This window comes from Carettochelys insculpta, chromosome 25 (genome assembly GCF_033958435.1).
Source record: "Carettochelys insculpta isolate YL-2023 chromosome 25, ASM3395843v1, whole genome shotgun sequence".
Classification (NCBI taxonomy): Eukaryota; Metazoa; Chordata; order Testudines; family Carettochelyidae; genus Carettochelys; species Carettochelys insculpta.
In genome coordinates, this window is record NC_134161.1 from 184,050 (window position 1) to 211,251 (window position 27,202).

The following is a 27,202-nucleotide window of genomic DNA, read 5'->3' on the forward strand; positions in this document are numbered from 1 at the left end:
GGGTGGCTGTGGCGTGGGCCCCAAGCAGCGTACTTCTCTTTTTGTCCTTGGACAGAGCGGCTCTGGCCTTAGGTATGTGCATGGCAGCTTTGGCTTTGGTCCTCAGCATGGAAGTTGCATTTCTGGCCCCGAGATGGGCGGCTCCGTCTTTGGCCCCAAGTGCAGCAGTTGCTGCTTTGGCCCTGGGTGAATTGTCTCCATTTTCTGCCCCAGATGAGGTGGTTCTGGCTATGGCTTCTGGTCAGGAGCTTCTGGGTTGTGGTCCTGGAAGCGGAGGCTCAGTCTTCAGATCCATGCATGGAGGTTTCGGCTCTGACCCTGGACAGGGCGTTTCTGGCTTTACCTCTGGACACTTAGCTTCTGGATTTGGCCCCAGGTGGGGTGGAAGGAGGGGACATGGCTCTAACTCTGTCCCCAGGCTGGGCAGCTGTGAATTTGGCCCCAGCAGGGAGGTTCTGGTTTGACACTGGGTGTGGTGGCTCCTGCTTTTGTCCTGTGTGCAGAGCCTCCAGCTCTTGTTCTCTTGAGGTTTTTAAGTCCTGCCTGGACAAGGTCCTGGCTTTTAAGTCCTGGCTTAGTAGGGGTTGATCCTGCTTGAAGCAGGGAGCTGGAGTAGATGACCCCCTGAGGTCCGTTCCAGCCCTGTGATTCTGTCTGTGGCCTAGTGCATGGATGGTTCCAGCCCTGGCCTTGAGGCAGAGGCTCCAGATTTGACGGTGCCATCTTCATGGCTAAGAGTGCAAAGGAGCACTGGCCTCGGCCCATGCCACAGCAGCTCCAGTCTTCGGTCTGGGCATGGTGTGCCTAAGTTCATCTCTAGGAACAGCACATCCTGGCTTGATGCAGGGCATGGCAGCTCTGGTTTTGGCTCCAGCTGCAGAGCTTCTGGCTTTGGCCCTGGGCTCAGAGACTCCATCTTTGTCTCTAGGCGTGGAGGCTCTGGCTTTGCCCCCAGGCAGGGAGCTTCTGGCTTGGGCTCTATGCAGGAATGATCTGTCTGTAGATCCAGATGGGGCACCTCCGGCTGTGGCCTTGGGCACAGAGGCTCTGGTTGTGGGCCCCTGTTTGGTGGCTCCAGGTTTGTCCCAGGTGTGGCGGCTTTGGCTATAGCCCTTGGCGGTGGGGGTGGATCCAGCTGTGGCCTTGGGTGGAGAGGTCTGGCTTTGGCCCTTGGTGTGCCGGCTCCAGCTTTGAAGCAGGCGTGACAATTCTGGTTTTGCCTGGAGCAAGGCAGCTCTTGTCTTGGCCTGGGGTATGTTGGCTCTAGGGTTGGCATTAGGCACCGAGGTGCCAGCTTCGGCCCAAGGCAGAACACTGCCCTCTTTGGCCCAGGCAGGGGCGGCTCTTCTTTGTCCTCAGGTGGGTGGCCCACGCTCCGGCCCAGGGCAGGGTGGCTCTGGATTTGGTCCCTGTCAGTGAGTTCTGGCTGTAGCTCCCTGTGGGGCAGCTCTGATTTTGACCCTGGGTCTTACAGGACAGAGTTGGGAACCAGCCTGGGCCCTGTGCTTCATAGGCATGTGGAGGGCAGGAAGGGGCTAGTGCTGGCAGCAGAGGGCAGGACCCTGCCCCTCCTTCATTTTTACCGGCAGCCCTACGGCTGTGGTGCCCCTTGCAGTGCCCGTAGGAGACAGACTGTGTCTCTCCAGCTGCACCAGTGGAGCCGAAGCCGCACAACTGTCTCCTGCGCACAATCCCTGTGCACCCCCACTCCTGCACCGTTAGACTAAAGTGACACCAAAGTGCCGGGCTGGTGAGGAAGGGGCAGAGATTTTGCCTCCCCTCAGGGCAAAGGACACTCAGATCCTTGGCCCGAGGGCACCACTGAGCTGGGCCCCCATTGCCAGTCCCAGTTACCCAGCTCCGCACTGCATGCGGGTGAGTGACTGTCAGTGCAGAGGGGCCACAGGGTGGCCGGTCCCTGAAGGGGTGTCTGGGCCCAGGCAGCTTGTGGGATCTTCTGGACCAGCCGAGAGCCCATGAGAGGCTGTTGGTGACTGCCAAGCCCTTGGCCCTGCTCAGAGACACAGGGGCCCTTGGGGACAGGAGCTCTGTGGCTGCAGGAGGACAGCCTGAGTCTGGGACACTCCTGTGGCTGGCAGGTGACGTGAGGGGATGGAGAGGGGGGACCCTAAGGCTCCACTCAGCCAGTGGGTGCTGAACCTCTGAGGGGCGGGAAACTGCACAGCTGCTGCTCCTCACACTCAGGTGCCTCACCCGGAGCTCTCGTTCCAGCCGCCAGGGCAGAGCTGAGGGAGGAGCCGCCCTGTGGCAAAGCCCTGGGGGTCTCTGAGGAGGCCCCTGCCCTGCAGCCTGTCCCAGCTGCCGGTCGCCTCTGTGAGGTCACCGCCTCCCCACCTCTGTAACCAATCAGCTGAGGTGCTGCAATAGGCCCTTGTAATGTCACTGCCCCTGGCAGCCCCTTTGCATGGCCAAGCTGCTCCCCGTGTCACCCCCACTCACTCTGGGTTGGTTCTGGGGCTGCAGCCGGCTGCACATCGGGACACCAAAGGCTGCTCAGAGCCACGGGCCCTTTGCAGAGATGTCCAGCCTTTGAGGCCAGAAGAGGGAGTTAGATCTAATCTGTCCCTCTTCCCCTTCCATATCGCATGGCTCCCGCCTGCCACCCGGAGGAGTTTTGAATGTAAGAACAATACAAGATTTGCCCCACCCCTTCACCGGAGACCTGACCTGCTGACTCCTGGTCCTCCCCCACACAAAGCAAACCTCCTTTTTCTGGGCTGAGGCAGGAGATTGGGCTTCAGGAGGGAGTATGGGATGTAGGAGTGATATTGGGCATTGGCTCTGAAAGAAGGGTGTGATGGGGCTCAGGGGTCCCCAAGCACTGCACCCCATCCACAGGCAGCAGTGACTCTCACTCAGAAGGTAGAACAGGAAGTTTATTAGGTGACAGAGGCCCAGTTTCTTACAGAAGAGTCAGTGCAGCAATCAGAGACAGTCATTGCAACCCATCCTGAGGGGAGGAGCCCGAGGGGTGCCCCTCTGGGGTTTAGCTTCCCCCCCACCAGGCTGGCTGCCTTCCAGCGCCCTCTCCCCCTAGCCTCTAACTGCCGCCTCCGATTCAGACCCCTCTTGGCTCCTCCCTGCTCTTTGTTCAGGTCAGAGGTGTTACCTGCCAGCTCCGGTTACGGCCCCGGGGGTCATCCTTAGCCGCTGGGAGTTGCTCTGCCTGTCTCGCACACATCCAGCCTGACTCTCACATGCACTCCCCCCACTCCATCACAAAGGATCATGGCTAGGTCAAGTGCCTGAGGTGCAAGAAGGGGTTGAGGGTGTAGGAGGGGATACAGCTGTTGTCTCTGGGAAGTGGCAGAGGGGGCAGGAAGGGGCGCTGGGGCAGGGGCCTGAGATATGGGGTACAGGAAGAGGGGTGGGTGCTGGCTCTGGGAGGGTGCAGGAGAGGATATGGGTTTGGCTATGGAAAGTCAAGGCTGGGGCAGGGGGCTGAGGTGCAGGTGGGAGTTGAGGGTGCACCAGGATGTGGGTCACAGGAAGGCAGGGTTGGGCCAGGGTGCAGGACGCTGATGCCTCTCATTTTTGTATCCATGGGAGAAGTAGGCATGTACGGACGTACACCACAGCTAGAAACACAGGCTTGTAGCTGTAGGCGCTCTGCTAATCAGCTGGGTAGCACCTGAATCTCTCCTATGTTGTATGACAAGGGCTTAGTTACAGGAAACTCTGGTGCAAGAAGGGGTGATGGCACTGGATGGGGGAAGGGCTGGGATGGGGGGCAGAAGTGCAGGGTGGAAGAGGGATGAGGATGCTGGCACTGAGAGGGTTATTGGGGTGCAGGAGAGGTGGAGATAGGGCTGGGTTGGGGGTTAAGGGTAGAAGAGGGGTGTGGATGATGGCATGGGAGGTTATGAGGTGCAGGAGTGGTGGGGATAGGACAGGGTTGGGCTTCATGGTGGAAGAAGGGGTTGAGGCTGGCACTTGGTGGGTGCAGGAGGGGTGGGAATAGGGCAGGGTTGGGGGTTCAGGGTAGAAGAGGGGGACGGAGGCTGGCAATGGGAGGGTGCAGGAGGGGTGGGAGTAAGGCAGAGTTGGGCTTTCAGGGTAGAAGGGGGTGTGGATATTGGCATGGGGAGGTTTCAGGTGCAAGAGTGGTGGGGACAGGGCAGGTTTGGGGGTCAGGGTAGAAGGGGAGGCTGGCCCTGGGAGTGGTGCAGGAGGGGTGGAAATAGGGATTGGTTGGGGGGTTCAGGATAGAAGTGGGGGTGTAGGCTGGCACTGAGAGGGTGTATGAGAGTTGGGAATGTGGCAGAGTTGGGAGTTTTAGGGTAGAAGAGAGGGGCAGAGCCAGGCACCGGGATGGTGCCGGTGGGGTTGGAATAGGGCACAGGTGGGGGTTCAGAGGCTGGCACTGGGAGGGTGCAGGAGGGGTGGGAATAGGGCAGGGTTGGGAGTTCAAGGTAGAAGAGGGGGCAGAGGCTGGCATTGGGATGGCGCAGAAGTGGTGGGAATAGGGCACTGTTGGGGGTCGAGGGTGGATGCGGCATGGGAATAGGGCAGGGCTGGTGTTCACTGTAGAAGAGGGGTTGGAGGCTGGCGCTGGGAGGGTGCATGAGGGGTGGGAATACAGCAGGATTTTGGGTTCAGGGTAGAAGACACGTGCAGATGTTGGCGTGGGAGGGATATCAGGTGCAGGAGTGTTGGGGATAGGGCAGCATTGGGGGTTGAGGGTAGAAGAGAGGGTGGAGGCTGGCACTGGGGGCGGGGTGCAGGACGGTTGGGAGTAGGGCAGTGTTGGGTGTCCAGGATAGAAGGGTGGGAGGCTGGCGCTGGGAGGGGTGCAGGGGGGGTGAATAGGGCAGGGCTGGGGTTTCAGGGTTGACGAGGGGTGTGGATATTGGCATCAGAGGGTTATCGGGTGCAGGAGTGGTGGGGATAGGGCAGGTTTGGGGCTCAGGGTGGAAGAGGGCTTGGAGGCTGGCATTGGGAGGGGTGTAGGAGGGGTAGAAATAGGGCAGGGTTGGGGTTCAGGGTAGAAGTGGAGGTTTAGGCTGCCCCAAGAGTGTGTATGAGAGTTGGGAATGTGGCAGGGTTGGGGGTTTCAGAGTAGAAGACGAGGGCAGAGGCTGGCACTGGGAGGGTGCAGGTGGGGTGGGAATAGGGCAGGGTTGGGGGTTCAAGGTAGAAGGGGGTGGAGGGTGCTGGAGGGGTGGGAATAGGGCAGGGTTGGGGTTCAGGGTGGGGGTGTAGGCTGGCCCTGGGAGGGTGCAGGAGGGGTGGGAATAGGGCAGGGTTGGGGTTCAGGGTAGAAGGGGGTGGAGGGTGCAGGAGGGGTGGGAATAGGGCAGGGTTGGGGTTCAGGGTAGAAGGGGGTGGAGGGTGCAGGAGGGGTGGGAATAGGGCAGGGTTGGGGTTCAGGGTAGAAGGGGGTGGAGGGTGCAGGAGGGGAGCATTTCAGCCCTGAGTGGTGCAGCGTACGTCAGCAGAGGTGCCCATGAGGTCTTGCTGCAGGGCTTTTCAGCCGTCTGGTGGCAGAAGCGACAGCTGCCTGCAGTGCTGGGGGGCAGCAGGGAGGTAAGTGAGGAGAGTGGCTCAGAAGAAACCACAGGCCCAGGGAAGGAAGAGGCTCTGTCCCAGGCTGGGGCGGTTTGCGTGCAGCGGGCTTGGTCTCTGAGCCATGGCCAGCACTCAGGATCTCCTGTTACTGTGTCTTACTGCACTTGATACTGTCCCATGGTGCCTGTGTGTGTGCAGCCCAAGGAAAGGCACAATGCTGGCGTGTTACTGGCTACTGGGGCAGGGCTCTGACGAGGTGCCGACCTATTCCGGGTCCCGTGGGTGCATGTGGGGTTTGATACAGCGGGGGGGTGGATGGCCCGGGACCGACCACCCCACCACTGTAGCAGCAATATGTGATTCAGTGTATCTACTGTAAAACCTGGGTTTCCACAGTGGTATGAGTACCAGGAACAACAACACTCCAACTGTGAACACCACAATGCCCTGTGGCTGTTCTAAGTCCCAGTAATTCTCTATACAGCCCCAGCTAGTGGTATTTACCGATAGTGATTGATTTATTTATTCGTAACTACAACTACTTAACGCTTGTCTTATATATAGTTATTTATTTGGCATAGGCTAAGCACTGGGTTACATATAGCTGTGTATAATTACATGTGGCTCACCAATAACATCCAATGCTCCCACGTCTCACCAACAGCTACGTTACAGCAGCCCTTCAAGTCAGAGATACGGCTTGGTTGGGACCTTTCATGGTGGTGACGTCTGGGTGATCAGGCCGGGGTCTGCTGTCTGGACTGGAAGTTGCTAGCCTCCGCCTTGTGTCCAGGAGCCCACCCCCTTGTCCCTGCTAAATCACCTTTTATACTGTTTCTTAATTGGGGGTTCGATACCTGGCCAATTGAAGCGTTTGTTTCCTAATTTGGGCTTTCTATCCTCCTGGCCTGTCAGAACATGTTACAAGATTTCCTCTGTCCTTGGTCATTTTCCAAACCTCCCCCTGGGACCCTCTGATATTGCACAACCAAGATGTTCTCTCTGGGGGCCTTCCAGCTACTTGCCCCATCTGTTCTCTTTGGGGACTTACTATCTGCTTGTCAGGATGTTCTCTCTGGGGACTCTCCAACTACTTCTCAACTTTCTGATTTCTTTCTCCTGGCCTGGCTTCAGGCCACCCCGCCATTGTATGATGGCGTTCCAGGATGGAGTGTATGGTCATTCTGCCTTGAGAGTGAGGCCCGGCCACCAAGTGCTCATGCTCCCACATTCCCCTTTGGCCATGGCCGAGCGAGCAGGACCTATACCTCCACACCGCTATCGCTGTCAGCAGCTAACAGCTGAGTAACTGCGTGGGGGGGCGAGAGAGTTGACTTGAGTCCCTATTGAGGTCATCCTGCGTACAAGTTGACACCCCAAAGAAACGACAAGTAATAGTGCTATGAGTATTACACAAATAGACCAAAATAATTGTTTTAACCCTCCCAATCCAAATATGGATGGGATACCACCAAACCATTTGTCCCACCAAGATGCCGCCTCTCTGGCCTGTTGACCGATTTGTTCTATATCTTGGATTATATCACTTACATTTTGCTTGATCGACTTAATTTCAAAACAACATTGTCCGTTAAATTGTGGATACTTGTAACCTAGCCATTCACAAAACCCATTTTCTTTAGCAAGTAAATAATCTAATGCCAAGCGATTTTTTGCATAACATATGTACGAATTTCTTCCATTTTATCGTTTGTTAACCCTAATGCTTCTGCAGTTCTAGTCCCTAAATGTTCTATTCTTACGCCTAAAGCTAATATTTGCTCCTGTATAACTAGGTTACCCAACGGATTAAAGCTAACAACAGCTTGGGCTGTTTTTGATAATACCCAAGTTTTAAAACCAACCCAACCATCCGATGTCCAACCTCGCCTTTTCCGGCCTACAAATCGTGATTCAGAATTCTTTCTAGTATAAATGGTGCCACCAGAAATTGCTAGTTTTCCTATAGAACAGCGACCGATAGGGTACTTCGGCAACGTTGAATGAGCCTGACTCCCACAAATCCAAAACCAGGCTGGGGGTAAGCTGCTTTGTTTTATCCACTTATGTGCCAATAAGTGGTCGGGAACTTTGGCCTGTGGCCGTGTGTTATTAAACCTGTGCCACCATGGGCATCTGCCCAGCACACCCTGATTTTGCATACTTTTGGCTTTATTTTTGGGTGAGTGACCCAAACACGTCATGGGTTTTATGATGGTAGTATTAAAGTGCTTAGTGGAGCGCTGGGTAATATTACACCCCCGTTCAACCATATCCAATTGCTGAAAAACTCCGTTGGCCGCAAAAAATGCCAGATGTGACTTATTATTACACACGTCCGCGAGCAATAACCAATGGCTATTATTCTTACTAACAAAATTATCAGTTACATTTATATCTGAATGGTCATATAACTCAAACAGCGAAAGCGTTAAATTAGTTTTGTTGAAACCCAACAAAAATTGACTTATAGTCTTCTCGCTGTTCTCCAATACATCGATATATTGTCTGGTGTAAGCACGGACAGTCCCAACAAAAAGTTCCTTCTGGGGCGGGGGTATCCGTTATAGCCAACGTTATGAGTGTGCGTGCTCTGGAAGTTTTCTTGATAATCGGGGGAATAGCCGAGATTAGTAGAACTGAAATTAGAACTATTCATAAACACAGGGTCCAATCAAAATGGAGCCTCATTAGCAGAGGGTACTTTATTAGTACAAAGTACGCATTCAGTGGCATTGGCTAAAACCGTGAATGCAGCTGCCCATAATTCAACAGTATTGGTGGAGTTTCGTGCTGCTGATTTCCATACGGGATTGCCGCTCCCAACGTGGATTAGGCCGACCTGTAATAAAACAAATTAGGCTCAGAAAATTATCCTGGCCATATGGTTAGATTATTTGTTACAGATTATCTTCTGCTAAGCCAATTGTGATGCACCAGCACTTCCCCTTTGGGCTATAAGCGGGTTACCTAGTAAGTACTAGGGTATTGGGCCTGTCGTATTATCTTTCCCTCCTCTGGGATTGGTCCCTTCAATTGGGGTATATGAACCCATACTAACTCTTCCACCGCAAACTTTCCTTGCCACAGCAGTGGGATTTTGGGTTGCAAATCCGGCCACCTTGGTGTTTGCTGGTCTAAATTAATAAGTACCTTTGGCAAAATTAAATCCCATCCCTTATAACCTTTTCCTTTGTTTTCTGTTTTAATTCCTAATTTCAGTACCCCTATTTTTCATTCTCCTACCCCATTGCTTTGCGGATGGTATTGTAAATGAACATGATGTTTAACGTTATAAAATGTAAGCCACTGTTCTAATTGGCATGCGGTGAACAGTGCTCCCCCATCCGTTTGAATTTCTGTGGGTATTCCCCAATGTGCCACTGCCTTCTCAAGGCCTCTTATTACCTCCTTGGCTGTTGTCCTTTGTAATGTTTGTCCGCTTCCCAGATCGACTATTACCAGCCCCTTGGGGTATTGACAGGCCCCTTCTAATGGTCCCATTAGATCAACCTGCCAAACCGCTCCCGGTTTGAACTGTTCAGCAGCGAAAGCACCTTTGTTGTGGGCTGAAAGCTAAGTCTAAGGTGCGGGAAGTCCTCATCAGAGACATGCTGTTCGCAGATGACGCTGCTGTAGTGTCTCACACAGAAGACCAGCTTCAAACACTGCTGGATCAGTTCTCCAAAGCGTGCAAGGACTTTGGGCTTACCATCAGCCTAAAGAAGACAAACGTACTCGGTCAGGATGTTGCTGAATCCCCATCAATCAGCATTGACAACTATACGTTAGAGGTCGTCCATGAGTTCGTTTACCTCGGGTCCACCATCACTGACACCCTGCTGTTGGACACTGAGCTAAATAGGAGGATCGGAAAAGCGGCCACAACTCTGTCCAGACTCAGCGAGAGAGTGCGGAATAACAGCGAGCTGTGCACGCGCACCAACATGCAAGTCTACAGAGCCTGCGTCCGCAGCGCCCTCCTTCGCGGCAGCGAGACAGTGGATCGTGTAGTATACCCTGGGTGGAACCTGGTCCATTGTTTACATTGTTACATTGTTAAACCATTGTTTACAGCCAGGCACTAAGGTACAACTGTTATTTGCTCTGATCCATCAGACAGAAACAAACATCTACAAGACCTTTACCAAATTTTCCTCAAACTACAAAACCCACCTAAGGAAGTGAGGAAACAGACTGACAGAGCCAGATGGGTACCCAGAAGCCACCTGCTACAAGACAGGTCTTGCAAGGAAAACAAGAGACCACCACTGACCATCACATACAGCCCCCACCTAAGGCCTCTCCAGCGCATCATCAGCGATCTGCAACCCATCCTGAACAATGATATTTCAGTCTCACAGACCATGGGAGGCAGGTCTGTCCTCGCCTACAGACAGCCTGCCAACCCTAAACAAATCCTCACCAGCCACTACACATCACAAACCAGTGGCTCTAGGCCTAGAACCAGCCCCTGTAACAGTCCTCGCTGCCAGCTCTGCTCACATATCTACACCAGTGACATCCTCACAGAACCTAACATCAGCTATGCCATCAGGGGCTCCTTTACTTGCACATCTACTACTATAATATGTGCCAGCAATGCCCCACTGCAATTTACATTGGCCAAACTGGACAGTCTGTACATAAAAGAATAAATGGACATAAATCAGACATCAGGAACGGTAATGTACAGAAGCCTGTGGGGGAGCACTTCAATCTCCCTGGATGCTCAGTGGCAGATTTAAGAGTGACCGTTCTGAAACAAAAAAATTTTAGAAATCAAATGGAGAGAGAAATCTCTGAGCTGCAATTTATTTGCAAATTTGACTTCATTAACCATGGATTAAACAGAGACTGGGAGTGGCTTGCAGCTTACAAAGGCAGTTTCTCTGCTTTGGGTGTTGAAAGCTCCCCATTAGACGCTGACGATGGCTCACGTCCCCGTCTGACCTGACTTGTTTTTTCCTCTTTTGATAAGTGCTGTTGATACTGGGCCACTTCCACCTTGCTGAATAGACCTTGTCAGCTCTGGCCCTCCCTCTTACTGGGACCCCATTCTTTAAATACCCCTCTGAAACCACCCCCCCACCCATGCATCTGATGAAGCGGGTCTTCACCCACGAAAGCTTATGCTCCAAAATATCTGTTAGTCTATAAGGTGCCACAAGACTTTTTGTTGTTCTCAAAGCTATAGACTAACAGGGCTCCCTCTCTGATACTCAAAACCCCTTCAGTTTCCTTTCATCCTTCAATGGGGATTGACTTTGTCAGTGGTGGTTTTAATTCTTTACCCAGCAGCCTAGTGCTTTGTCACATATCACTGCTTGGGTAGATTGTGTCACCACTTGAATAGATCTATTGCAAACCAGATTTTTACTGTGAAAATACCAAAATACTTTCCGAAAAAAAGTTTTTAATCAAAACTTACTGTCCTTTGTTGGTGAGTAATTCCTCATCCTGCAAAGACTCAAGTACAAACTTTCTCTGCCGTTAGTCTTATTTTCTGGACATCTAAATGTTGTATTTCTTGTTATGTGGTTATACTTGTAGTTGCAGGTGTTAACATCTTTTATAATACATTTCAGTGATGTTCTCAATTCTGCCACTCTGAGTGATCCTTTTCTGACCGGGTTGTGTATGGGGCATAGTGCCAACCTTACCGGCTTTGGCATTCCGCCAGGGATTCAACAGGGCAGTAGCTTTCTCAGTCCTTGGTGAAACAAACGCTTTCTTAACATTGAGGGTAGCTCAGATGCAAAGTTAGCCTGTTAGAGCTCATCACAACATTTATGTCTGCACTGGAGCCATGACTCGAAATAGCTTATGCAATTTGCACAATGGAAACTGCATAAGTTAGTTTGAGCTCACCTTTTTTGAACGTGGTGCTGTCCAAATGGCAGCTGAGTTTGAAATAAGTGGCTGTTCCAAAGTTTCTGCTGCCCCTCTCATGACCAGGGGGAGTGGAAATGGCATAGTGTGTCTGAAACAGCTCTGCAAACGTGTCCCAAAACAGCAACTGCAGCATAGCCATAGCCATACTGATTGTGGGGTCAAACACAGCTGCCTTGTCATCAAGGAATATTTGTGTCAAAGTCTACAGGCTCCTGTTTGTGTGGATTTTAAATTAAATTCATTAATAGAGTTTGAATCCTCATTTTCCCTTATTCTTTGCCCTTATTAGGGGCTTTTCTACATGGTGTGACACTAACTGTGAAGTTAAAATACACGAGTTGTAGGGTCTTAAATCTGAGATTTCAATCTTCAGTCAGTTACATTTAAATGTGGAGCTGGTTTAAAATAATCAATATGCTGAAGGGCTGAAAGGTGACTGACTTCCACTATGTGTGTGTGTGTGTTCTTGGACAGAAACTGCTGTATCCCTAAAGGCTCTTCAATCTAGTGGCTAATGGCTCAGCATGAACAAAATAACCAAAAGGTGAAGCTGGACAGTTTGGTTGTGATTAGAATATGTATGTCAAAATAATTTGCACAATTTGCACATCACAAATTGTGTAAATTATCTCATATCTTATTTCAGACTTGGTGCTATCCAAATGAAGCTTGAAATAAGGGCATAGTCTGAAAGTTCCATTGCCCCTCTCACAACAAGGGGTAGCAGGAGCAGAATACCTCTTTCGCACATGGGGAAAAGCCATGGTGTTACTATTTTGAGATGTCTCTATATCCTGAAATAGCACATGCAGTCTAAATAGTCTTTCAGGCTCAAAAGAGCCGTGTCTACACGTGCACACTACTTCGAAGTAGCGGCACTAACTTTGAAATAGCGCCCGTCACGGCTACACGTGTTGGGCGCTATTTCGAAGTTGAAATTGACGTTAAGCGGCGAGACGTCGAAGCCGCTAACCCCATGAGGGGATCGGAATAGCGCCCTACTTCGACGTTCAACGTCGAAGTAGGGACCGTGTAGTCATTGCGCGTCCCGCAACATCGAAATTGCAGGGTCCTCCATGGCGGCCATCAGCTGAGGGGTTCAGAGACGCTCTCTCTCCAGCCCCTGCGGGGCTCTATGGTCACCGTGTGCAGCAGCCCTTAGCCCAGGGCTTCTGGCTGCTGCTGCCGCAGCTGGGGATCCATGCTGCATGCACAGGGTCTGCAACCAGTTGTCAGCTCTGTGGGTCTTGTGTTGTTTAGTGCAACTGTGTCTGGGAGGGGCCCTTTAAGGGAGCGGCTTGCTGTTGAGTCCGCCTTGTGACCCTGTCTGCAACTGTGCCTGGCACCCTTATTTCGATGTGTGCTACTGTGGCGTGTAGACATTCCCTCGCAGCGCCTATTTCGATGTGGTGCTGCCCAACGTCGATGTTGAACATCAACGTTGCCAGCCCTGGAGGACGTGTAGACGTTATTCATCGAAATAAGCTATTTCGATGTCGCGTTCACGTGTAGACGTAGCCAAGGAGGCACAAATGTTTGATAGGGAAGAAGGTTCACTACTGAAACAAATACCAATGAGGTGGATTCTCCATGTCTTGATGCCTTCTAATTAACACTGACCACCTTTCTAGAAAATACACTTTGGGGAAATCAAGGTTCATAGCGGGGTAACTAGGTGACATACAGTGGGCTGTGACACACAGGAGGTCAGATGACTTGATTTAGTGATCTTTCTGTTGCTGTGAATGTATTAGTTGTACGATTTCACCCTGCAGATCTGAACAGTTGTATTCATGTCACTTATTCACTGTTGTGGAAAGAGTTTAGAAAGTCTTTCTGTTTAGTCCTGAAGAGAAGCCAAGATCTGTGTTACAAGCAAATGGAGGAAGATTGGGGCTTTATCTACAGGAGCCTAAGTTTAGCCATCTACACCCATATGCAGAGAGCTGAATATGTGGCTCATCTCAAACACACTGGGTGCTCAGAACTGAATCTCATTTTTGCAGGTGCCGAAGTGTTGAAACTTAAGCAATGTATTGAGAGAAATGGCTATGGATTTGGGATCTGTGTTTATGTAACAGCCTGATTCAAGCATTTCCCCATATGTCAAAGTCCAGCATATCTGTCACCAGGGAAATAGTCTGGGGAGATCAGGGGGTGTAGAACAGATAAAAGCCCCCCTCTAAAATGTCTCCAATTGCCCTTCTCCCCTGACAGGTGCAGAACTGCCCTGTTTTGCTTCAGCTCAGCCCCTGCCCTGCAGAGACAGAGAGAGGAAATGGCTGTGGTGGAGCCGGTGACCTTTGAGGAGGTGGCTGTGTGTTTCTCTGAGGAGGAATGGGCTCTGCTGGACCCGGGGCAGAGAGCCCTCTACAAGGAGGTGATGCAGAAGAATTACGAGACCGTGCACTGGCTGGGTGAGGAGGCCGGTCCCCTGGGGGTTTGAGAAGCTGTCTTCACTCTGTAGCAGTTGGGTTGGCTTTAGTTTAGGGTCCCATGTTGTCCCTTATGCCACAGTGTCATCCCCAATAATTATTGACTCCTGTGTGAGAGACTGACCCATTCATGGTTCCTTTTGTTAGAGAAGCAGGTTCAGGGACATGAGTGGTTCTTCTCTTCCTACAACCCAGGTCTCCAGGTGTCTGTCCACCATCTTGGCCATGGCCTGCCTTGACCAGGGGTTTGAGTGGAAGGGTGCCAGCAGGAGGAGCAAGTACCAGAGCTCTGGGGCTGGGTCCAGCTGCCACTGGTTCCTGCAGGGGATCCCCCAGGCCAGTGTGCTGGACCCCGGAAGGAGAGGGTGGTTCCCAGAGTCCTCTCCTGGCCGTGGCTGATCTGTGACATGCTGGTTCCTGCCAGTGAGAGGGCCTGGGCTCTGCAGCTGCAGGAGGGTTTGAGGCACTTCAGGCTCTTTGGGGGTTGGTTTTGTAGTAGATAAATGGGAGAAGAGCTCTTCTTGCGTTTCAGGTGCCACAGCTGCTCTTAGGCTATTTGTATTCAATTCACTGTCCTGAAACTTCGACTTGGGTGGGGAGCCTCCTTTGGGTCGGGGGCCACTGACCCATAGAACAATCCATCGGGAACCAGATAAAAGGGAGAAGTGAAAAAAGACCCCACAAAACCCTCACTGACATGGCCCCTGGCAGAGACTCCTCACTCCCCTCGTGCTCCAGCACCCCGGGCTGCAGAGTGGAGAAGGGAACTGTGTGGCAGGAGGGGCACAGGAGCGGGGGGGTGGGAGGGTCTGCGTGGCAGGAGGTGGGTACAGGGACAGTGTAGAAGTCGGGGTGGGCAGGAGAAGGGGACAGGAGTGTGCTGGGGGAGGAGACACGTCCACCCCTGGCCATCGCTGCTACTCTTCTGGCTGGAGAAGTGGTTGCAGCCCAGGGAGCTTTTTCTCCGCCAGCACTGCCTCCCGCTGCTGTTCTGACTGGCCACAATTGCAGCAGAAGCCTCTCTGCCAGGGGCGCTACTCTGCCATGCTCACACCTGGGGGAGGGGAAGGAGGAGGGGTGCCACTTCCTGCCCCTCAGCAGAGCTTGTGGCCGGAATTCAGACCTCAGCTTTCCACGTGGAGCCCACGCGGGTCAGGGCTTCCCTCCCCACACCCACTTTGGGCCGTATGCTGGATCCAGGCAAGGACTGTGATCTGGGGCTTCTTCATCTCAGCTGCAGCCTGTCTGTGCCCCAGTCAGACAGGGCCGATTATCAGACAGCCTGGTTAGGTGGCAGGAATGCTGGGCGGGTGCACCCGTAGCGCCCTCTTCCTGACACTGATCCTCTGGGGTAGTCACAGCAGAGCAGAGTCACACATGCCTTCTCCCCATTGCTGTGCTGGCCAAAGCCCACTTCTCCCCATCTCTGCCTCCCTCCCCTGCCCAGAGCGGCCAACCTCCCTGAAGCACTCCTCACCACCAACAGCCTCGTACCAGCTACTACAATGCCAATGAGCTGCTCACTGGTTGTAAGCACGTGAGGGAACTTTCCAAGGGCTAAATGCTGGCCCAAGAAGGGGTCTGGCTGAAGGAGGGAGGGGTAGCCACACAAGAAGGCCCCAGGGGACAGGAATGTTATGCCCAGCCACTAGGGAAGGGATGGTACCACCTGCCCCAGGAAAAGCTGAAGGAGGGGCACCGTTGGAGTGTTACACCACAAATCCACACAGCGATGGTCAATATCCCCGAGACACTTCGCAGCATCTCTGCTTCCCCAAGCAGTGTTTGCTTGAAGGGGGATTCCCCACACGGCCACACCCCCCTGGCAATCTAACCTACTGAGAGTGACCGTCGCACGCTGGTAAAAGCTCAGCTCCTCCAGGCCCAGTATTGGCTCCTGGAAATGATGGGGACCTCAGGAAGTCAGCGAGTCCAACCCCCTTCCTAAAGCAGGATCATCCCTAAAGTAAATCATCCCAGTCAGGACCTTGCCAAGACGGTACTTAAACCTCTAGGGATGGAGAATCCACCACCTCTCTAGGTAACGCATTCCCATGCTCCGGATGAAAACGTTTTCCTCATTTCCAGCCTACTCCTCTCCCTCTGTAACTTCAGACCATTACCCCTTGTTCTGCCATCTGTCACCACTGAGACCAGTTTCTCTCCATCCTCTGTACAGCTCCCCTTCAGGAAGTTGAAGGCTGCTATTAAATGGCCCCTCAGTCTTCTCTTCTGCAAACTAAATAAGCCCAAATCCCTCAGCCTCTCCTCATAGGTCATGTGCTCCACCCCCCCCCCCAATCATTTTTGTTACCCTCCACTGGACCCCCTCCAATGTATTCGTATCCTTTCTGTACTGGGGGGGCCCAGAACTGGATGCGTCACTCCAGATGTGGCCCAGCCAGTGCTGAATAGAGGGGAATGTTCACTTCTGTGTATCTGCTGGAAATGCTGAAATACACCCTGTTCCCCCCTACAACTGGGGGGAACCATCTGGGTTGGTATGTGTCCTGCAGGACAAATCAGCGTCACCCTGCCTGGGGGCAGCGCTCTCCCCTCCACTCACCAGCAGCACATGCTCAGTATCCACTGCTGTGACTGCTGCCCTCACCCCACCCTCTCCTGGACCCAATCACAGTTTCCAGCTCATGACAGGCAGAAAAATGGGCCAGTCAAAGTGGGTGGATTCTGAGCAGGAGGCAGAAACTGACTAGCTGGGGCAGAGGAGGGACTGGCTGAGACAAATCAAGTGGCTAGCCTGGGCTGGGAGCAGGGTTGGGGTGGGCAGACAGACGGGGCTGGGGGCTCTTGCCAGCTCTAATGTGAAATATGAATTGCTGCTTCTCTGGCTCCAGTGTGGGTTCTGAGGGCCCCTGATCTCAGCACAGACAGGGCTACCCAGGGCATCGGGAAACTGGTTCATTGACTACCCCCAGAAGAGAGCTCTGGTAAAAGCTAAGGCAAGAGGAGACCAGTGTCAGTTTTGTACTCATGTCATTGGAACCCTAGAGCCAGCAGGGATCCCTAGGGCAGATCACAGAATCATAGAACAATAGAGCTGGAAGAGACCTAAAAAAGCCGTCAAGTCCAGCCCCCTGCCCTAGGCAGGACCAAACTCATCAGATCAGCCCAGCCAGGGCTTTGTTGAGCTGAAACTTAAACACCTCCAGGGGTAGAGACTCCACTACTCCCCTGGGTAGACCATTCCAATGCTTCACCACCCTCCTAGGGAAAAAGTTTTTCCTAATGTTCAACCTGGACCTTCCTAATCGCAACTTGAGACCATTGCTCCATGTTCTGCCATCCATTACCACTGTGAACAGCCTCTCTCCAGCTTCTTTGCAACTTCTCTTCAGTAAGTTGAAGGCTGTTCTCAAGTTCCCCTCAGTCTTCTCTTCTGCAGACTAAACAGTCCCAATTCCCTCAACATTTCTTCATAGGTCATATGCTCCAGCCCCCTAATTATTTTGGTTGCCCTCCGCTGGACGCTCTCCAGTGTGTCCACATCCTTCCTATGATTGGGGGCCCAGAACTGCACACAGTGCTCCAGATGCGGCTTCACCAAAGCTGAATAAAGAGAAATATTCACTTCTCTGGATCTACTGGCAACGCTTCTATTGATGCAAACTAATATGCCATTAGCCTGCTTGGCTACAGTGGCACACTGTTGACTCATGTAGTGGATGAGAAGCTGGACAACTTCCAGGTCCTCTTCTGCAGAGCTACTACTGAGCCAGTCGGACACCAGCCTGTAACAATGCTTGGGATTCTTCAAGCCCAAGTGCAGGACTCTGCACTTGTCCTTATTGAACCTCATCCGATTTCTAGCAGCCCAGTCTTCCAATTTGTCTAAGTCACTCTGGACCCTGTCCCTACCCTCCAGCATATCTACCTCTCCGCCTAGCTTAGTGTCATCCGCAAACTTGCTGAGGATGCAATCCAACCCCTCATCCAGGTCATTGATAAATATGTTGAACAGAACAGGGCCCAGAACAGAACCTTGGGGCCCTCCACTAGAAACCGACCACCATCCCGACATTGAGCCATTGATCACTACCCGTTGGGCCCAACCTTCTAGCCAGCTTTCTATCCATCTTACCGTCCATTTATCCAATCCACATTCCTTGAACTTGCTGACAAGAATATTGTGGGAGACCGTATCAAAAGCTTTGCTAAAGTCAAGATAACTCACATCCATTGATCTTCCCCTATCCACAGAGCCAGTTATCTCATCGTAGAAACTAATCAGATTGGTCAGGCATGACTTGCCCTGCATGAATCCATGCTGACTATTCCTGATCACCCTCCCCTCCTCCAAGTGCCTCAAAATGACTTCCTTGAGGAGCCCCTCCATGATTTTTCCAGGGAGTGATGTAAGACTGACTGGCCTATAGTTCCCTGGATCATCCTTCTTCCCTTTTTTAAAGATGGGAACTACATTTCCCTTTTTCCAGTCATCTGGGATCTCTCCTGATCTCCACGACTTTTCAAAGATAATGGCCCAAGGGCTCATCAGTGACATCCAGAACGCTCTGATGAATTAGGTCCAGACCCATGGATTTATGTATGTTTAGCTTTTTTAGATAGCTCCTAACTTGTTCTTTCCTCACCAAAGGCTGTCCACCTTCATCCCACAGTGCATCACTTACTGCATTAGTCTGAGAGCTGTCCTTGTCCATGAAGACAGAGGCAAAGAAAGCATTAAGTACTTCAGCTTTTTCTACATCATCTGTCACTAGGTTACCTCCCTCATCCAGTAGGGGCCCCACACCCTCTCTGATCACCTTCTTCTTGCTAACATACCTGTAGAAACTTTTCTTGTTATCCTTCACATTCCTCACAGATGCTTCTTCCTTCATTGTCTCTGGGAGTCTGGGCTGAGCATCTGTTGCTTAGTGACAGACCACCCCTAACGCCTCTTCCGTGCCCTACTTGGGTGGGCACTTTCTCCTGTATCTGGAATCAGAATCAGAGCTCTAGATCAACCCCAGGCTCCGCCAACCCCAGCTCAGAACCCAGCACCTGCAGATGATGAGAGCGAACTCAAAGTACTGGGGCCAGACAGGAGAGTGGCTGCTCAAACAGCCAGCCCTTGCCCCATTTCTGCTTCTACAAGTCTGAATTTCCTAGAGCTGATATGAATGAAATCTGATGCCAGTACAACCAAACGTTAAAAGATGGTGGCTCGGACGTTGCCCGGATGAACAAGGTCCGCAATACTAATTGAGCAATCGGGGTTGGGTCGATAAGTTGGCTACCGAATGAAAATTACACCTAACACACATGCTATCCATTGGAACATGGAACATCCCAACACTGGGCAACTGGAAAATTAGAGCTTCTTTGGAAGGAAATGGAGAGATATCAATGTGATATACTTGGACTGGCAGAGATGCATTGGACGGGATCAGGAGAGAGATGCGGTTGCGAAGTCATTTGGTCAGGAAACAAAATGAAGCATGAAGCAGGAGTTGGATTCCTTCTTAGCAAAACAGCTAGAAGAGCATTATTAGGATACAAACCGGTGAGTGCAAGAATGATGGTCACGCGATTTGAAGCAAAACGGTTCAACATCTCAGTCATGCAGATGTATGCAACCACGTCGGACAATGTGGAGGAAGAGATTGAGCTATTTTTTACAGACTTGACAAAGATGATGGAGGAGATACTGAAGAAAGATGTGTTGATCATTGGAGGAGATTGGAATGTGAAGATTGGAACAGATAATGAAGGTTGGGAGAGAGTCATGGGAAGGTTTGGATATGGAGAAAGAAACGAACAAGGTGAGAAGCTGTTAGAGTTTGCCACAGAGCGTGAGGTGGTGATTTGCAACATGAGATTCCGACAAAAGGACTGTAGGAAGTGGACATGGCGATTGAATGATAGGAAGTCCAAGAACATGATAGATATGATTTTGGTAAGAAGAAGATATCAGTTCAGCAGTGCAGAACTTTTCAAGGACTGGATATAGAATCAGAACACAGTCTAGTGATGGCAAACATCAAGATAAAACTCAAAAGAAAATGTAAGACACAGCTTAAGAAAAGAAGAGATGTGGCAAGGCTATGTGAGAAAGAAACGGAATGAATACAGAACAGCGCTCAAAGAGAAGATTAAGAATATTGCCACACAGAAAGACCTAGATAAGAGAGTCGCTGGGATAGCCATTGCTATAGAAGAGGCAATTGAGCAGACTGTTCCAGAAGAAGAAAAGATCAATAAGAAGTGGATTACCCAGAAGACACTGAAGTTAGTTCAAGAGAAAAGTGTGTTGAAGTTCAGAAGAGATGTTTCTGAAATGGCAGAACAACAATATAGGGTGAAATGCAATGAGGTAAGGAAAGCAGCCAGAAAGGATAAGGAGAAATGGTTAGAGGAACAATGTGAAGATATTGAGAGGTATTACGGTGAATGTAAGACCAGGGAGGTGTATAAGACAATTAGGAATATTAATAGCAAATGGCAACCAAAGCAGATGGCGATCAAAGATGAGAATAAAGACATGCTCATGGACAGGGAGAAGATTGTGCAGCGATGGACGAGGTATTGCACTGAACTATACAAAGCACAGTTGGACCTGAGTGTCTCAGAGAGACTGATTGAAGAATTGAAAGAGATCTCCCTCGAGCATCGAGAGTGAGACCGATATTTCAAAGGAGGAAGTAGAAAAAGCAGTGAAATGACTAAAGAACAAGAGCCCTGGAAATAAGATCACGGGAGAGATGATCAAATATGGCGGAGAAAGCATGATTCAGGAAATACACTATGTAATATAGCATGGAAAGAAGGGAAGGCACCTAAGGAATGGACAAGATCTGTGCTAGTGACAATACCCAAGAAAGGAAGTACATTGGAGTGCAAGAACTACAGAACGATTGCCCTAACGAGTCATCTAGGTAAGATGCCGATGATGATACTGACAGATTAAGATTGCAGATAGAAGAACATATAGCAGACGAGCAAGCAGGGTTCAGAAAAGATAGAAGAACCATACAGCAGATCTTGGCACTAAGACTAATAGCGGAGAAAGCTCGACGAAAGAACAAAAACGTATACACTTGCTTCATCGATTTTCAGAGGGCAGTATAGATCAGAAAGTGACTTGGGCGGTGTTAGAGTCATACAGAGTGGATAGCAGACTAATATGATTGTTGAAAGATATCAATGATAATGCGGAAGCAGCGGTGAGAACATGTGAGGAGTTGGGAAGTTGGTTTAAATCAAGTAGAGGTACGAGACAAGGAGATCCAATATTGCCAAGTGTCTTCATAGCACAGCTGGAGAGAGCGATGGACAAGATCAAGGAAGAGGTAGAAAGGATATCTGTGCATGGGAAAAGAATTAACAACTTGAGGTTTGTGGATGATATAGTTATCATTGAGGAAGATGAGGAGAAGCTAGCGAAAACAGTGTAGGTGTTAAATGAAGAAGGGAAGCAGTACGGACTGATTATGAACATTGATAAAAAATGGTATTTGGAGATAAGGAAATAGGAAGATCAGTGTGGATGGTATTGAACTAGAAAATGTAGAGAAGTTCACATATCCGGGGAGCAACATAACGTATGATCTAGACTGTAAGAAGGAAATAGCGACTAGAATAGCGAAAGCAAGAGCGAGTTTGAAGGCGATGGATAAGATCTGGAAAAGCAAAGCAATTAGCTTAAGAACGAAGCTGGGCGTCTTGAAAACGTGTGTGTTCAGCAGCATGTTGTACAGATATAAGACATGGATGATAACGAAAGATTAGAAAAGAAGAACATTGGCATTCAAAAGGAGTTGTTATAGAAAGATTCTGAGAATAGGATGGATGCAGAAGGTCACCAATGAGGAATTATACAGGAAGATACAGCCAAAAGAGAACCTGCTGCAGAAGGTTATAAAACGGAAGCTACAACTATTTGGACATATTTGCAGAATGAACGATGAACAAAAAATCAACACCCTGGTATTCAGCATAGTGGATGGTTCGAATAGGAGAGGCAGACCCCACAGAGAATGGATAGATGATGTAGTAGATTGGTGCGGAGCTAGTCTACAGAAACAAAGCCGCTCCGCACTGGACAGGGAAAGATGGAAGGAAATAGTGAGAGAGGCACCAGACACCAACGGGTGCTGAGCCCACCATTATTGATGATGATGACGATGCTGTTACCCATACTCCCAGGCCCACCCCCTGTTGGCAGTGACAGTAGCTACTGGTGAAGAAACGCCCCCAGGAATGGCTGGGCAGTAACCAGCTCTTGAAGGGAGATGGGTGAGACAAAGTGGCAGCAGGAACAGTCAGTGGGAAGGGAGGCTCCCAGCTCCATTCCCTGCAGCCCCCGGGACAGAGTGACTTCCTTGCACAAAGCGAGGAGCAGAGAGAAGAAAGCCAGCTCAAACCTCTGCCTCATGACACTGCTAGGGGAAGGTGGTGTTGTGGGGCTGTGTCAGGGGTTTTCCTCCAAAAAAGCAGCAGCATTAACTCTCTTTTCTCATGCTTGGCTCAGAGGTTTTGTCACTGGGAGTGTTTAAAAGTGCCTCAGGAGTTAGGCCCTGGAGATGGGGGCAGGTGTGTGTTGTAATAACATAACTGAGGGTTTTCAGCATGGGGACAGTCCAGAGTGTCTGTCTTCAGGGAAAGAGCCTGCAGGTAATTTGGGTGTGCAATGGGTGTCATGCAGGAAAACTATGAGACTGTGACCTCACTGGGTTACGATTCCTGTCCCCTTAGCTGTTGAAGCCAATGGCCTTTAGTTCTTCATCTGGTCAGGTTCGTCCCTGTCGGTTAAATTGGAGGGGACTGGGTTACATAGGCCCCCACAGTTCCAGTGTGTGAGACATGTTTTTGTCTGTGCCTCCTTTTGCAGGCAAGGTGAGTCATGAACCTAATGGACATGCCATTTCATCCCCAACCCTCCAGCTGTCACAACAGCAGGGGCAGTGTATTGCCCTGTCTGTGGAAATTCTAACTCAGACACATGGTGTGTGTGCACCTCCAGGTCAGGCTGTGCCCAGCATGTCTCATGGCACATACCACTCAGAGATGTCCCTTCATCAGTTGCCAAGAGTTTTCTCCTCGTTTTGATGTTGGTGGGAGTGTTTGGATGGGATGGGGAAGCAGAATCCAAATTCTCAGTCTCACCCTTAGTGACTGTGTTTTCCCTCTTTGCTGTCCCTCTTTCTATCCTGTGTACCATCCCAGACAATGACTCCTCTCTGGATTCTCTCTGTCCCCAGCAGGTGACCAGATGATGAGTGAGGGTGGCAATCCACAGAGGAAAGTTCCTGAGGGAGAGAAACTGCAGCGATCCATCTTGAGAAGAGCTGAAGGGAATTTTTCCCAGTTCCTGGAACAGGGAAAAACCTGGAGAAATTGGCACAGGTCAATGAGGAACCCAGGAAGCTTCCCAAGGAAGAAAGCAGATGAACCCTTTGATTATGGGGGAGAAGGCAAGGATCCCAAGGAACACACAGCCCAGCATAGCAATACCAAGGAAGAGAAACCACATAAGTGCTTGGAATGTGGAGAAAACATCAGTGAATGCTCAGGCCTTGTTTGCCACAAGAAACTCCATATGAGAGAGAAGCTATGTGCATGTTGTCCATGTGGGAAAATTTTCAGAAAAAACCCAGCTCTTGTTGCATCTCAGAGAATCCACACAGGGGAGAAACCTTTTAAATGTTTGGACTGTGGGAAAAATTTCAGTGAGCGCACATGCCTTATCAGCCATGGGAGAACCCATCCGGGAGAGAAGCCATTTAAATGCTTGGAGTGTGGGAAATGTTTCAGTCACCACTCTGGCCTCATCAGCCATGGGAGGACCCATACAGGAGAGAAGCCCTTTAAATGCTTGGAGTGTGGGAAATATTTCAGTCACCGCTCAGGCCTTATTACCCATGGGAGAATTCATACAGGAGAGAAACCCTTTAACTGTTTGGAGTGTGGGAAAAGTTTCAGTGAGTGCTCACACCTAATTAGGCATGGGAGAATACATACAGGAGAAAAACCTTTTAAATGCCTGGAGTGTGGGAAAAATTTCAGTGACCGCTCAGTCCTTATTAGGCATGGGAGAACACATACGGGAGAGAAACCATTTAAATGTTTGCAATGTGGAAAAAGTTTCAGTGACCGCTCAGTCCTTATTAGACATGGAAGAATCCACACAGGAGAGAAACCCTTGGAATGCGTGGAGTGTGGGAAACGTTTCAGTCAGTGCTCACACCTTAGTACTCATCGGAGAATGTGTACAGGAGAGAAACCCTTTAAATGTTTGGTGTGTGGGAAAAGTTTCAGTGAGCGCTCACACCTTACTACCCACGGGAGGATACATACAGGAGAGAAACCTTTTAAATGCTCTGAGTGTGGGAAAAGCTTCAGTCAGCGCTCACACCTTATTACCCATGGGAGAATGCATACAGGAGAGAAACCGTTTAAATGTTTGGAGTGTGGGAAAAGTTTCAGTGAGTGCTCACACCTTATTAGACATGGGAGAATCCATACAGGAGAGAAACCCTTTAAATGTTTGGAGTGTGGGAAAAGTTTCAGTGACCGCTCAGTCCTTATTCGGCATGGGAGAATCCATACAGGAATACATACAGCAAGAGTCAGGCCCATGCAGGAGACAGATTCCTGGGCAGTAGGTGGCAGGAAAGCAGGCAGCCTGAGCTGCCAGATTTTCAGGTGGGTTGTATTGGAATCCTGAGGGCTGGGGGTCATGTGGTTATCTGGGATATGGATTCTGCTGGGGAATCTCCATTGTCCCATTAATGCATCAGAGGGGCTTAGTCTAACTGTAGCTACACATCTTTTGTTGAGGCTCTAGTGAAGAGGAGTGAGTATTAATTGCCAACTGGTTGGTGATATAATTACATGATCTGAAGTATGCCAGGAAAACTGTGACTGGGTGGAGGAGAGATAATGTAGCACCCTGCTACTTTCCAGTGTTAGGTTTGCAGAGCAAAGACAAAATGGTGAATCCTCTGCGGTTTTAGACCAAAATATTTTCACATAGTATCCGGAGGGAAAGGTAAAGAGCTCGCTTTTCATCATGTCCAGGTTGTTAATAGTTAGTCATCTACCAGAACACGTTTGAAAGTCTGGGCTAAAATGTATGTTTGAAGGAGGACAGATCAGCTATGTCTAGACTATGTGCGCTACTTCAGGACACAAATGCATGCTGAAACAGCAACACTGTGGCTTTTTCTCACGCTCAAAATTGCAGTGCTATTCTGAGCACAGTGTTCCTGTTCCACTTCCCCTCGTTATGAGAGGGGTAATGGAACCTTCAAAATAGGCCCTTATTTTGAATGTCGGTGCTATTTGGACAGCACTAAGTTCAAAATAAAGTGTCTTGAAATAATTTATGCTATTTGTGAAGTGTAAAATATTTTGAGATAGAAATGCAGTATAGACTTAGCCATCCAGAGCAGAGTAGGGGGCTGAGAGAGTCTGCGTGAGATCTTAATGCAGGATCTGACTTCACTTATATTGGTGTTTTTCCATTTGTAAAGCATTGTGTCTACTTTTGTGGGTAAGGATTCAGGCTTCAGTAAATAAATACTGGAGCAAAAGTACATGACGTTTCCATGATTACATTGGAAACAAAGTTTACACAGGTGTTAATAGCTTAAAAAGAAAAGGATTCTGTTAATAGAATTTTGGAGTGTAGTAAATGTCTGAAAACTTGTTTAATTTAAAAAAAAATTACTAATTAATACATGGTAAATTGTTAAAATGGGAAGAAATTTACTGTGGATCCTGTTTGGCCTTCAGCCAGAGTTGGATTGCAGACAGGTGAATTCCATTAAGTTCCAGAACTTGTTTAGGAGCAGTATTTAGAAACCATTAAGGCCAGACCTTTGCACTCTGGTAGAGTCCTGGCTCTTATGTATCCATGGGTGTAATCTGAAGTAACAAGTGCTAGGTGTTTTGTAGGATGAAGACCTTACTGGCAGGCTCTTTGAAGCACAGAGTTGTCTGCAACTCTGAAGCCAGGAGTTAACGTGCCTTCTGGGACTTCTACTCTGAGTTGGTGACAAATACAAAATGGAAGTGTCAAACCAGGCAAACTTCTATCTTTTTTTACAGGTCTCCATTTCACTTGCATAGCATAGATCCTAAAGAATCATCACTATTTCTTTCCTATTTTCAAGTGTTCATTCCTTAGGCTTTGTTTGCTGTCTGTGTTGCTTTATTACTCATTTTTACAGTTAGATACCTGTACACAATTAATCAATTTAGGAGTGGACACCCCAGAGAAACTGCAGAAGCCTGAGTGAATACCTTTTATTCTCCTCTCCAGTGTCGTTATATATCATATTACTGTTTGCAAGAAGAGCATGACTAATTCTGCTTGACTCAGAGATTTGTTCAGCGTCTTCAAACTGAGCTGTGTCTGAATTATTAGCAAGCAAGAGGGGTAGCTTTTTGAATTTCAAACATCTGGGTGTTTTGGCAGAGCCTTAACTTCGGAGAGCAACTTTTGTGGAATTCTGAAGATTTAGTGGTCTATGGGAGTTAAATGAGGGCTCTGGTGCATCTTTTTTATGCTTTTACTCAATGTCTTTGACTTATTAATATAGCTGTTTTCCATATGCTCCATTTTGTTGCGTTTTAGTAGCTTGAGTAGTTAGAAAGGGTGATAATACATGTACTTCAACAACAGTGTTAATTTCCTCTTTGCGTTCATGTTAAATAAAATTTGCAAGCACTGATCCTTTTTAATTATCCCTTTAGTTAATAATTTTTTCTTCCCTATCTATAAACTCTTTAAAATACACAAGTATCAGAGAGGTAGTGGAGTTAGTCCGTGTCTTCAAAACAACAAGAAGTCCTGTGGCACCTTGTAGACTAACAGATACTTTGGAGCTTAAGCTTTTGTGAGCAAGGACCTGCTCTGGAAGTGCGTCTTTGCTCTCAAAAGCTTAAGCTCCAAAATATCTGTTATTTTATAAGGTGCCACAGGACTTCTTGTTTTTAAAATACACAGTGTTTTTAAATCTAGTTCTGGTGTTTGATGTGATTGGATTTTTATATTGGGTCTGGAAGCCATTTTAATGCCCAGTGTGGCTATTGGCCCCAAATATTGTTCTGGGGGGCTGTTCAAGGTGTCTAAGGAATGTTTATGATGCCCTGATTCTGTGTATGGTACTTATATGTCTGTATCATGTATGTGGTTAAAGCTATAGATTTTAGCTATGTAGCTGTGTTAGAAAATGTTTGACTGCTAAGCTTCACTTTAGGAGGTGTGAACTCAGCCCCAGCCAGGATGAATGGACTATAAACAAAGGCTCAGACAGTTGAATCCACATCCCAGATGCTTGGGACTTGTCAATGGATGCAGCCCCATGATCAGGTGC

General features: G+C 49.4%; 1 protein-coding gene and 1 long non-coding RNA gene across 7 annotated transcripts in view; one reads left to right on the forward strand and one right to left on the reverse strand.

Moving 5' to 3' along the window:
- LOC142001596 (uncharacterized) overlaps positions 1–26,722 on the forward strand; it is a 28,341-nt gene extending 1,619 nt beyond the window's left edge. For 3 of the 6 annotated variants that reach the window (XM_074976999.1, XM_074977000.1, XM_074977001.1), the window contains exons 2-3: positions 13,642–13,841; positions 23,081–26,722. In XM_074976999.1, coding sequence (XP_074833100.1) covers positions 13,703–13,841; positions 23,081–24,546 — 1,605 coding nt within the window. In that variant the 5' untranslated portion in view covers positions 13,642–13,702 and the 3' untranslated portion in view covers positions 24,547–26,722. Of the gene's footprint in view, positions 1–12,527; positions 13,842–23,080 lie in introns of those variants that run through there. The other 3 variants (XM_074977003.1, XM_074976998.1, XM_074977002.1) reach the window with 2 other exon arrangements.
- Positions 6,082–23,160, reverse strand: LOC142001601 (uncharacterized). Its single transcript, XR_012642531.1, has 3 exons — positions 22,878–23,160; positions 18,663–18,815; positions 6,082–9,248 (listed from the first exon to the last, which is right to left on the reverse strand). It is a non-coding gene; the product is annotated as an uncharacterized LOC142001601 (long non-coding RNA).
- Positions 26,723–27,202: the final 480 nt, after the last annotated feature.